This window comes from Eriocheir sinensis, chromosome 10 (assembly GCF_024679095.1).
Source record: "Eriocheir sinensis breed Jianghai 21 chromosome 10, ASM2467909v1, whole genome shotgun sequence".
NCBI lineage: Eukaryota > Metazoa > Arthropoda > Malacostraca > Decapoda > Varunidae > Eriocheir > Eriocheir sinensis.
The window spans coordinates 10,356,598-10,369,779 of record NC_066518.1 but is presented as its reverse complement, the minus strand read 5'-3'; the positions used below and the strand labels follow the sequence as shown (position 1 = coordinate 10,369,779).

General features: G+C 44.0%; 1 protein-coding gene across 3 annotated transcripts in view; it reads left to right on the top strand.

The window, feature by feature from the left end:
* LOC126996581 (uncharacterized) overlaps window positions 1-13,182 on the top strand; it is a 76,453-nt gene that overhangs the window by 39,253 nt on the left and 24,018 nt on the right. The window contains exon 1 of one of the 3 annotated variants that reach the window (XM_050857179.1): window positions 5,750-5,929. The exons of the other annotated variants lie outside the window; for them this stretch is intronic. Within the exon in view, the coding sequence (XP_050713136.1) occupies window positions 5,907-5,929 (23 nt within the window). The 5' untranslated portion in view covers window positions 5,750-5,906. Of the gene's footprint in view, window positions 1-5,749; window positions 5,930-13,182 lie in introns of those variants that run through there. 3 annotated transcript variants of the gene reach the window in all.

Genomic DNA, 13,182 nt, shown 5'->3' with positions numbered 1-13,182 from the left:
CTTTTTTTTTACTAGAGTATCACTAATTACGGCATATATATAATTAATTGTTTGAGATTGTTAAAGAGGTACAAAGTGAAATCAACTGTATATCCATATGTAATCATTATCATCACTAACACCAGTATTATCACCACAAACATCACTATCATCATTACAAACATCACCGTTATTATCACCAACATCATTAATATCATCAACATAGTCACAATCACCACCACCATCAATATCATCACTTACATTACCATTGTCACCACAAACATCTCTATCATCATCACTAGCATCACTAACATCACCAACACTCACCACCATTATCATTATCATCTACTTTCATTTTCCGTTCCTTTACTTTCCTCTTCTCGGGTTCTTGCATCTGACAATCGGTAACATCTACTTCGCATACTCTAATCATATCCTCAGGTAACCGTATCTTAAGTACCATACCTTCACGCAACATCTCGCCGCATCGTACCATTTCCATAATCATTCACTAACCATTCACCAACTTTCTGTACTCAATCATATCTTCAAGCAACCGTATCATAAATAGACTATCTTCGTGCCACATCTCTCCGTGTCGCACCATTTCCACAACCATTCACTAACCATTCACCAACTTTCTGCACTCTGATCATATCCTCAAGTAATCGTATCATAAATAAACTACCTTCATGCCACATCTTTCCTTGTCGCATCATTTTTATAACCATTCAGTAACTGCAATCGACGGCCTTGATCTCCACTTAGCCGAGACTTATGGCCCGACGCACCGCCTTTAAGACCTCCTTGCAGCGCCCGGAGTACCCACGAGATGTATGGTTCTCTGTCAGACGTGGATTATTTTAGAAACATTTTATCGGTGTCGTAACTTCTGTGGCCCCGCGCCCGGCATATATTTTGCGGTAAAGAGCATATGAAATACCCACCTATGCGTATAATCCTCTCAGCTATTTTGGTTTAAAGAGTATTTGAGGTACCTAGCTATGCATATTTCCCTATCATATATTTCCTAAGGAGCATATGAAGTACCTACCTATGCGTGTTTTCCTCTCTTATCTACTGGCTGGTAAATGAACGGTTTAGTAAAGATGTAAAGTCGGTGAGAAAGCCACATGTTTCCAATTTAACGTTTCGGTATTTTAATGACCTATACCGTGCTTTCTTGTTTTCTTCTTTATTCAGCTGTTAAGTATATCACGTGGTAGTTTCAGTGTTTACGTCATCGAGTGTGTGTGAATATTTACGAGAGTGCAAGAATTGACTATAAACCATGTCTCTCTTATTTTGTAATCTGACTTAACTTTTACTTCATGAGGTTTTCTTCTCCGTTCCAATTTTAACTATGATACTGAATGGTTTTAGTTTTCACATCATCCACTGTTCATCAAAGTTTTAAGACTATACAAAAATTAATTCTATCTACTCTCTTGTTTATGAATCATTGTGTTTTCTTCTCTCCTGCTTTTATTGTTCAAAATGGTTTTAGTTTTCACATCATCGACTGTTCATCAAAGTTTCAAGATTATACAAAAATTCATTCTATCGACTCTCTTGTTTATGAATCATCGTGTTTTCTTCTCTCCTTCTGCTTTTATTGTTCAGAGTTGTTTTAGTTTTCACATCATCGACTGCGCATCAAAGTTTTAAAAGTATGCAAAAACTCATTCTGTTGACTCTCTCTTGTTTGCATTAATTTAACTCGTAATGTGTTTTCTTCTCCTCTCTTTCTTCTTTATGGTTCAGAATGTTTTTACTTTTAGCTTCATCGACTTCGTCTAAATATTTAAGGATATGCAAAAACTCCCTCATACTCATCTACTTATGCATTGAGTAAACTCTTGACATGTTTTTTTTTTCTCCTTTCAGACATTACCTTTAGTATAGAACGGCTAATTTTTTTTCACGTTATCGACTACGTGTGAAAGTTTACGAGCATGCAAGAATTCAGCCTCTCTACCTTAACTTACCGCATCCATATACCTACCTTCAATTTCCCATTCAGATGTTTACTCTACCTTATAATCGGTTCAAGTTTTCACGTTAGAGATAGTATGCCAGAATTTATTGGAACAGTATACTCTTCATGCCATCAACTACCACAAAATATTTACGAGTGTGCAAGAATTCCCTAAAACATGTTCCCTCGTCTTCACCGCCGTCCATGTGTCACGCCGGTTACCAGAGACTAATATCGGAGTTCACGAGGGGGAGGAAAGCAAGTAAATTATCGTCTAGTGGAGAAGAAAAGTGAGAAATCGGGAAATTAGTAAGGGGGTGCGTCTTACACGGCGGAAAAGAGTTAGTGCGGTGAGTGAGCTAAAGATGGCGTTGGGGAGGGAGGGAGAGAGGGAGAGGGAGAGGGAAAGGAGGGGCAGGAAGAAGAGAAATAGTTTGAGAAGGAATGCGGTAAAGAGAAGACACGTACGAGTTACACGAGTCTTAAGGAATGCAAAAGAAGTGGCTTAGAGGGCTATTTAAGAGGATCTGAATGAGGGGCGAGGCTTGGCAAGGGAGGGGGAGATGCAGGGGGAGAGGGGAGGAGCACTTACGTAATCCTCCTATAGCGACACGACGTTGGTGTTGTGTGTGTGTGTGTGTGTGTGTGTGTGTGTGAGAGAGAGAGAGAGAGAGAGAGAGAGAGAGAAGGAAGGAATTGACAAAAGAAAGGAAAAAGAAAAATAGAAAGCAAATGAAAAGATGACAGATATAGATACACACGCACAGAGATAGTTAGATAGACAAATAGATTGAGAGGAAAAAATAAGAAATAAAAATAACGAAAAAGAGAAAATATAGAAAGAAAGAACAGGATGAGCTCACATAAAGGAAAAATAAAAACAAAGAAAAATGAAGGAGAAAGAAATGGAAAACATGACATAGACTGATAGATATATAGAAAGAGAGAGAGAGAGAGAGAGAGAGAGAGAGAGAGAGAGAGAGAGAGAGAGAGAGAGAGAGAGAGAGAGAGAGAGAGAGAGAGAGAGAGAGAGAGAGAGAGAGAGAGAGAGAGAGAGAGAGAGAGAGAGAGAGAGAGAGAGAGAGAGAGACGAGTTATTTCTCTTAATCAGACAAGCTCTTAAAGGTATGCCATCCCCAAAATAAAACAGACATGCTTCGGTGGGTCTATTTTTTTTTTTTTTGTACACCCTGTAATACCCATGGACTAAGTAAAGCTCAGGAAAATGATAGTTAATAAGGTTTTTGTTCTTGTAAATACTTAATGACGATTGTGTTGTCTGATGCTGCTAACTTATTTCTTTGGCTAGTGAGTGAGATAGAATGGCGGTGAACGACGTTGTAGTGATTGCAGTAGTAGGTGAAGGAGAGGTAGTGATAGTGAAAGCAGGAGGAGGAGGGTAATATCAGAAAGTGCAGGAACATGATTGCAGCCAAAGTAAGAAAGAGGGAGACGAATACAAGTGGATGATAATGAGGAGAAAAGAAAGACACAAGGATAAGGAGAGAGACGATATATGCTTCTGGAGAGCCTAAAAATATTATGCAAATTGGCCGCTGTGACACCATACCAACACCAGACCATAAGAAACTGATACTTGTCCCACCAGGTCACTGCAGCCGCTTTATGTGTTTGTTTGCCGCACTCCTGCAAAAATATTCCATCATTTTGTCTTCCAGTCATTACATTCGCTCATCATGGCGGAGTGTAAGGTGAGAGAGAAACGAAGTCATAAGTTAGATTTTTTTTAAAGTTTGGCCTATGGCGCCGGTATATTTTCTTGAATGGGTCTGGTGGTCATCTCTAAGTCTTAAGTGTTTTTTTTTTTTATAGTGGCGCCTTTCTTGCTTGGCTCATGTTGCCCACCCGGAGCTCCACTTGATCCAACCTTGAGCCTCCGAGGATAAATATCACAGGAAGCTTTCGAGACACTGGTGGGGGAGAAGAGGCTGAGAGAAGGAAATGGAAGGAAAAAAAGGAAGTCATAAGTGAGTCAGGGGAGAGGAGGAAGAGCGCAATAAAGAAGAGCTATTCCAAGAAAATTCGCTGACATTGGACGTCTTGGGAGAAGCGTAGGAAGGCGAGACACGGAGAGGACGAAGGAGCGAATGTGTGATCATAGTGGAGTGCGGCATGGCATAGGGAAGGAGGAGACGCACCCGGGAAGAAGCATGAAGGAGAATTGCCTTTAGGAAAGAGAGCAGGCGAAAGAACGGGACTAAGAAATAACAGCCATGTATGACGAAGAATATTAACGAAGAAAGAGAACAGATGGAAGAATGTAAATGGAAAGGAAATAGAAACGAAAGAACGGAAGGAGAAATAAGTCATATATGCAAAAGAATTCTGATAAGGAAAGAGAGCAAATAAAAGAACGGAAACAAAAATAACAACCGGGTACGTGAAAGAATATTGATAAGGAAAGAGAGAAAATGGAGGCATGTAAATGGTAACGAAATAAAAACAAAAGAACTGAAGTAGAAATAAAAGCCATTTATGTGATTTTTTTTAATAAGGAAAGAGCAAACGGAAGAACATAAAAAGAAAAGTAACAGCCCAATATGTGAAAGAATTTTGATGAGGAAAGTTTATATGAATAGAATGGAATAGTAGATGATAAGACAAATATTTCTGGGTAAGCTGAAAAAAAAGTTGAGAAGCACGACTCAAGACACCATGCAAAAGACAGGAGGGAAAAGCAGATTCTCAGGCGACGTGAAACTAAGTGAGAGAGGGAGAGAGAGGGACGGAGAGAACAGAGGCGGGCGGAGGAGGAGGAACAGATATGATAGAGCGGTACAGAGCAAGTTGGAGTGTCAGTCAGATGCTCAGGTGGGGTGGGGAGGTAGATGGAGACACTGACAGAGGGGAGGGAGGGAATAGGGACGGGAAAGAGGGAGGGGAGGGAGGGTGGCCAGGTGGGAGGGTGGCAGGGGGAGGCAACATGCGCCACCACCAGGGCCCCAACAGACCGAAGACCTCTGTAGGTGTCCATGACGCGACCAACACCAGTGAGACGTCAGCGAGTGCCCGGTTTGCAGCACCCTCGCCCCGGCGCCCCAGTACCAACACACAGACGGAAAAACGTGTGTGTGTACGCGTGAGGGTTTTTGCCGTGTATATACTAGTGTGTCCCCCAGCTAGGCCGCCGACACACACACATACACACGGGCGCCATAGATAGCCGGACAGTCCATCTCGAATATAAGTAACTGGACGGCGGTGAGCGTTGCCCTCTGCCTGTCTGTCTGTCTGGGTGGCGTCATTTGAGGAGTGTTTTGATGGCGATGGACGAAGAGTTCCGCTTGAATAAAGGACACGGTGGCGATGATGGTGGTGCAGGGGGCCGATATATACCTCATTACGGCCCTGTGTGTGAGGTGGGGGGTGCGTGTACGCGTGTGAGTGTATGTGCGTATGTGTGTGTAGACGGGGAACAGGGGAGCAGGTGCACCAGGATGTGTGGTGAGCAAAAACAGGTGGCCAGTGTTTGTGTTCGGGGGTGTTTGAGCTTCCGGCGCGCGAGTGTGTGTGTGTTGCTGGCGGCGAGGGGGAGAAAAGGGAGGAAGTGAGGCTGCGAGGGTCGGGAGCGTAAATATGTACCAAGTGTCTGTCGCCCTGACCTTAAACAGTGTACCGGTGAATCCCTGAACAGTGCGACGTGAACAAGTGGCCTTACCGAGAGAGAGAGAGAGAGAGAGAGAGAGAGAGAGAGAGAGAGAGAGAGAGAGAGAGAGAGAGAGAGAGAGAGAGAGAGAGAGAGAAGAAAAAGAGGAGGAGGAGAGAGAGTGTGTTTGTGTTCTTAACGTTAAATCTGGAAGCATTTGGGTAATCTGGCACATCTGCATTTATAGAGTGACTCACGCTTCACTAACTCACCTGCCGCCGCGTGCTGTGACTTATTGCCCTCACCTGTCCCTTCAGAGATGAGTGACCCCTCGCAGTCGTCATGAACCTAAGCATAAGCATGAGGTAAGGGTGAGGACGGAGGCAGAACAAGAAATAGGTGTTTGTTGCTGTGTCCATGAAAGTGTGAGTCTAGAGGGAAGTAGGCTGGTGGGTGTAAAGGTAGAGGAGTGCCTATAGCGTAATCAACAGGTGAGAGAGTGAGGGCCCAAGCGGGACAAAAAATAGAGGTTGTTTGTTGTTGTCCGTGAGCGTATAATTCAAGTGGGCAGCAGGTAAGTGAGAGTGAAGGTAGATTAGTAGCATTAAGTTTGAGAGGGCCTGAAGAATTGAGTATGAGTACGTAAAATAAAGGAAAATATTAAAAGACTGATGGTTGATAGTCGCAATGGCCACTTGAGCATGAAAAGAGAAGAGGCAGTGATTGAGATAAAGATAATTATAGGAAGGTAAGAAAAAAAAGTGTCACTCAGATATCTAAGGGCTGTCGCATGCTATGATTGAAGCTTCTAAATTATTACATCGATAAAATTTATAGACGTCAGCGCTCTTTAAGGCTCAGACGTGAGGGTACAGGAAGGCACCAGGGGGAGGGTTGAAGAGCTGCTCCTCGCCGCGCTGGGAGGAAGGAGCGCGGGCGTGACCTTGTCCTGCAAAGGGTGTGCGGGTTGGGCGCTGGGCCAGACTTCGCCGATGTCATGAAGGGTGGGTGCGGCGGGGGGCGGAGGGCGTGGGGCGTGGGGCGGCGGTTTGACAACAACAATAACAGTAACAGATGAGGCTGCCAAGAGGAAGAAGAAAAAAAAACGGAACAAAAATACATCAACAACCACAGCAACAACAACAATAATAATAATAATGAGGGCGATGATAAAAATAATGCTAATAACTTCCTATGAACGATATCTATTCCTAAATATCAACACCGATCGAGATATTAATATTAACACAAGCACTTAAGGTATTACTTCCCATCCACTCCTGTCAGCATACCGGCGCAATAGGCAATCAACGTAAAAAAAAAAATAAAAAAAATACCTCTCTCTTATCTCTACCCCTTACCTCCACCCCTACCTCTACTCTGCCTCCTTACCTCTACCCCTGATTTACCCCTTGTTGTTGTTGTTGTTACCTCCACCTCTTTACCTCCAACCGCTTACCACCACTCTCCTTTACCTCCAACCCTTTACCTCCATCCATTATCTCAACCCATTATCTCAATCCCTCTTGCATCTCTTACCTCACCCCTTACTCCCACCCTTCCTTCCACCCTTACCTCCACTCACCCACTCGCAATACAAGCAACCTTCCCTTTCCTTCCCTTCCCTTCCTATCATAATTTCTTCCTCTTACCTCCCTTCTCTCCTTCCCCCTCGAGTCGCTCTCCCTCGCCGCCTCTCGCAGACTCACCTGGTTCGCCTTATCATGATTGGCAGGTGAGTGAGGTAACGTGTTGGACTGTTGTCAGGTGGGCGGCGACGGAGGAGGGACGAAGGGAGGAAAGGGGGGTGGAGGGGGGGATTGAGGAAGAGGAGAAAGGGGGAAGGGGGTGATGAAGGGAGTGAGGAAGGGTGGAGGAGGAGATGGTTGGGAGAAAGGAAGTGAGGAAGAGTAAAGGGAAGGAGGGGATAGGAAGGAGGAAGAGAGAAAAGAGAGAATGAGTGAGATAATTAGGAAGAAGAATCAGGACGGAGGAAGAGTGGAGGAGGAGAAAGTAAGGAGGAAGAGAGGAAGGAAGGATGGAGGAAGGGAGGGGCAGATGCCAATTAAGAAGAGTGGAAAAAGAGAAAGAGGGAGGGGAAAAACCGGGACGGAGGAAGGTGGAGAGGAGACGGCAAGGAGGAAGGGAGGGAGGGAGGGAAGGAGGAGAGTAAGTAGGAAGGGAGGAAAGAGAGAATGAGAAAGGAAATGAGGGAGGGAAGAATCGACCTCCAGTAGCCGTAAACATTTTCCTGGCCCCTCTAACTCGGTATTTAGGTCGTGTGTATTAGGGTACGTCATTTTTTTTTTGCGTACACACACACACACACACACACACACACACACACACACACACACACACACACACACACACACACACACACACACACACACACACACACACACACACACACACACACACACACACACACACACACACACACACACACACACACACACACACACACACACACACACACACACTTTAGTTAACTATTTAAAAGGTTGGTAATAAGAGGAGGATAATCTGCCTTAATTGGGTGATATGATGCATTAAACGCAGGCATTGTTACTGATGATATGAATGGATATAATTATGTATTAAATCATTGGTACAGAACGTCGCTTTTTGGCAATACGAGTAGATATTAATACAGAGAAACAGGTAAAGTGACAGACACGCAGGTAGACAGTTGGCAGGCGGACAGACAGACAGACACGAATCGACTAATGCTGACTGATATGTGGGTCCAGAACAAACACTAACTTTTCATCATCTACGTAAACAGGATGATAAACTACACCGCGGGACTAGGGAACAGGTGTATCGATAAACAGGTAGAACGAATGGCAGAAATGAATGTGGTTGCAAGGTACCGTCTCTCTGGTGTCACCTTTGCTTGAAATTGGTGTATAGGTGTTGGTATGGGGGTGAGGGTAACTTGTTTCCTTCAGCCCGTCGACGTTTGTGTGGGATGTGGGTGGTGTAAGTCAATGCTTGGAGTGCAGGTACTAGGGAGGTGTAGCTTGTTTCCTTTCTCTGCCAATGGACGAGTATGTGTGGGTGTGAATTGTGTAGTCAGAGCTTAGTGTACGGGCTGGGAGACGTGTAGTTTTTTCCACTTCTTGTATCTTTCTTATTTTTTCTTATTTTTTCCCTTTTCGTGTGAGTGGTGTATGTCAGGGCTTCGTGTTTAGGCCCGGTGGGGGGGCGTAGCTAATTCCTTGGATGATCTTGATAGTATAAAGTAAGTATATTTTCAGGACTCACCACCCTCAACCAACCTTCTTCTTTGACCCCTTTTTTCTTGTGATCTACGAGGCTGTTCACGTCAACCATAATTTATTTACTTCATGTCAACCATAATATTTTCCTTGCATCTGAGCCCCTCTTGCCCCCATTCAACTGGTGATCTATTTCGCTATATTAACCGTAATTATATTTTATGAGGGCAAAGTCTTCTCGTCCCTTATACTGTTTTGTTGATATATTGGTATAACAGATGTAGTAATAATAATCTTATCGCAGGGTAGCATGTTTTCCTTTCTTCACTTTTTTTTGTCACATTGTATTTCTATCCATTCCCTTCCTTCACTTTTTAGTCATATTGTGCTTCTATCTATTCCCTTCCTTCACTTTTTTTGTCACATTGTATTTCTATCCATTCCCTTCCTTCACTTTTTTGTCATATTGTGCTTCTATCTATTCCCTTCCTTCACTTTTTTGTCATATTGTACTTCTATCCATTCCCTTCCTTCACTTTTTTGTTATATTGTATTTCTATCCATTCCCTTCCTTCACTTTTTTATTATATTGTACTTCTATCCATTCCCTTCCTTCACTTTTTTGTCATATTGTACTTCTATCTATTCCCTTCCTTCACTTTTTTGTTATATTGTACTTCTATCTATTCCCTTCCTTCACTTTTTTGTCATATTGTACTTCTATCTATTCCCTTCCTTCACTTTTTTGTTATATTGTACTTCTATCCATTCCCTTCCTTCACTTTTTTGTTATATTGTACTTCTATCTATTCCCTTCCTCTACTCTTTTGTCATTGTATTTCTCTTCATTCCCTTACTTCAACTTTTTTGTCATATTCTATTCATATTCATTCCATTCCTTCACTTTTTTTTGTTATATTGTTTTCTCTTCATTCTCTTCCTGTACTTTTTTTTGTCACGTCGTATTTTCTCTTCATTCCCTTCCTCTACTTTTTCTTGGTCATATTGTAATTCTTTTCATTCCTTTCCTCGATATTTTTTGTATCATATCTTATTTTTATCCATTCCCTTCCTTTACTTTTTATGGCATATCCTGTTTCTTTCCATTCCCTTTTTCTACTTTTTTGTCATATTCTGTTTCTATCCCTTCCTCTACTTTTTTTGTCATTGTTTTCTATTCATTTCCTTCACTTTTTTTGTCATATTCGTCTGACCCTCGAACTCTGGTGAAGTAGATTCATGCAAAAGATTGGGGCAGTGGTAATGACAGGACCCAGACACGACGTAGCAGTCTCCACACAACGGTCAATGATGCAGCTCGTTATTATTCCATTCCTTCCATGTCTCGAAATTACTAAAATCAAAGACTTCGAAGGGATAACGCAGGATCAACGCCGGGTTCGAGTCTCAGGATATTATTTTTTAACGACAAGAAACAGCTCAGAGGCATTAAATAAAGAAAAACAACAACATGAAAGAAAAACCTACCCCCTGCTCCTTTTCCTGACCAAACGCTACATTGTCTTGGTTCTTCTATCTTGCCCTTATTTCCCGTCCCTAATAAGCATAATCAGAGGCCGCCACGCTGTATCGGGCAGTTATTGGCTGGCCGGGAAGGTGTCGGTATGTGCATGCGTGCTAGACTTCCGATACTGTTCGATGAAGTAGGAAATGACGGGAAGTAAAGAAAGGTTGTTGCTCATTTTGGGACGAGAGGTTTGGTTCTGGTAATTTTTTTTATGGATTTTATTGGGTATTTGTTCCTTGATGTTACTCGTTTGTTCTTTTTTTATCTTTATTGCGTTGTTTGTTGTGATTGATGCTCGACATTCTCGCCGGCCAGTTGTTCCTCGTCTTTAGCGTCACTATTTTTTCCTGGCCACCGTCTTGTCTCAGCAGCCGACAACCCACTTAAGGGTTTTCTGACAAACGCCACCGGTTCATACCCTACCCTGTGCCCCGCGGGCACCAAATAATTGCCATGATTCCTTGATGCTATGCACGGAAGTTCACAAATCGAGCGCCTTTTGTGCTTGTTTCCGTGACGATAGTAAGGTTAGAAACGAAGACATAATATCATGTATAGTTCCTGGTTATTATACAAAGCGTTAGTCGAGGCTGATCTGTTTAAAAACAGACGTAGTCAGCTCAGGCGAAGCAATAATCACCGGAAACACCCGCACTCGTCCCAAGCCCTCTCCCTCTCTCTCATGTATACACAAACGTAACCTTATTGTTAAATTGTGGGAACAGATTATTATATTAGAATACAATTTGTAATTACCAAACTCGGCGAAATTCAAAAGTGATGGCATCGGTGGCATCTCATTAACCTGCATTGTTTTTGCATCCATATTTTTCTCTCTACCTGAAAGCCTTCAATGCAAAGTAAATTAACAGGTTAATCAATTCGAACATTCATTAAGAGTACAACTTCGGTATTTGTTTTTCAGGCCTGTTTGGGTGTGCCCTGAGGTAGGGAGGAGGGGGGTAAGGGGGGGAGGCAAGAGGGGAGAGACGAATGGGAAATGGCGACAACTGGGTAGATGGCGGGAGATATCGGGGTTGGATGCGTTACGGATGCACAGGTGTGGGTGGGTGTGGGGGAGGGGGGAGAGTCGGGGGAACAGATGGTGGTGGTGGTGTGTTGCAACAGTAAGAAGAAACTGCATGCGAGTCAGTAACATTCACGAAGGAAGTGTGTTGATGTGCTACTTACTTAAAACGTGTTCGTCTGCGTGGTTCTCTAAGTGAGCGTGCCTGGGCTCGTGTGTTTGTGTGCGTTTGTGTGTGAGCCCCTCCATGAGCTAGAACGTGTGCCTATTTTTGTCGATGATCGTCTCCTAACATGCATGGAGCAGTCAGAATTACGTATGTGTGTGTGTGTGTGTGTGTGTGTGTGTGTGTGTGTGTGTGTGTGTGTGTGTGTGTGTGCGTGTGCGTGTCGGTATACACACATGTGGACCTCACCTTGAAGGGTCAATGAAACGTGGCCAGGTAGTGCACGCCTCGATTCTTTTTAAGGTCAGTTACCCCCAACCTACTTTTTTTTTCCTTGATCTTCCCTTGCCTTCCCTTCCCTTCCCTTGCCTTCTCTTCCCTTCATTCCCTCCCCTTCTCTCCCCTTTCCTTTCCTTTCCTTTCCCTTCCCTTCCCTTCTCTCTTTCCTCTCCCTCTCCCTCCTTTTCTTAATCCTTCCCTCCCTCTCTTTCTCCCTTTATTCCTTCCTTCTCTCCTGTCATTTCCTTGCTCCTTTCATCCCTCCATTTCTCCGTTTTTCTTTCTTCTTTCCTTCCTCTCTTTTCCTCTTTTTCTCACTCCTTTCATCCCCCTTATCTCCCTTTCTTCTTTCCTTTTCTTTATCCTTCTCATTCTCTCTTTCCCTTCATTTATTCGCTCACTATATTCTTCCATCTTTCCTTTCCCATATCCTTCTTACTTGGCTTTCCTCCTTTTTCTGTTCTCCTTCTCTCCTCGTCTCCTTACCTTCCTCTATAGCCTCATACGTTTATTTTCCTCGTCCCCTCCTTTCTTACTCCTATCTGACCTGATGTCGGTGTTTAGTCATAATTATATCGCACTAAATCATCGCCCCCTCTTTAATTCCCCGTCACTCGGCAATTTATCCTTCCCTTCTTTCCTTTCCCATTACTTCTTACTTTGCGTTCCTCCTTCTGCTTCTCTTCCTCCTTCTCCATTTCCTCGTCTATCCTTCCAAGCAGTAAATACAACATTACTTCCACGACACCACTACGGCAACCTGCACGCTATACCCCTCCTCTTTGTTGGAAGGAAGGGGGGAGAGAGAGGAAGAAGAGGAGGAAGAAGGAAGAAATGAAAGGGTGAGGGGGTTGGGGGTGGCACAGCAGGACATATTATGAGTGGGGAGAACTTGGGGATGCGGGGGAGGGGACATGATTGCTGGGGGGTTGCTCTTTAGGGGGAGGGATTGATATTGGGTGCCAGAAATTTGTTGCGGATGACGGTGGGGAGGAAGGGATGGGGAGGAAAGGGGAGAAGCTTTGATGGGGGGAAGGGGGGAAGCGAGGGAGGGGAGAGGTAAGGCGAGGGAAGAGAAAGATCTGGGTCAGTGGGGAGTGGGGTGTAAGGGGAGGTGATGTGTAGGGGGTGTAAGGGAAGGGGGGTGGGTAAGAAATTTCGGAAAAGTTACCGTAGGGGGCGATTGGGGGTAAGGGTTCGGGGGGCGTTTGAAAAAGGAGAACGTCAGGGCTGTGAGCGTGCGTTTGACAGGGCAGGTTGTAAATAAAAGGAGAGGTGGGCAGGGTTTTTGAGAGGGAGAGATAGGTCAGGCAGGGAGAGTGGCAGGGGGTGGCAGGGATGATAGGGGTGAACTGGAGAAGAAGGGAGACTGCGGTGGTGTATGGGATGAACGC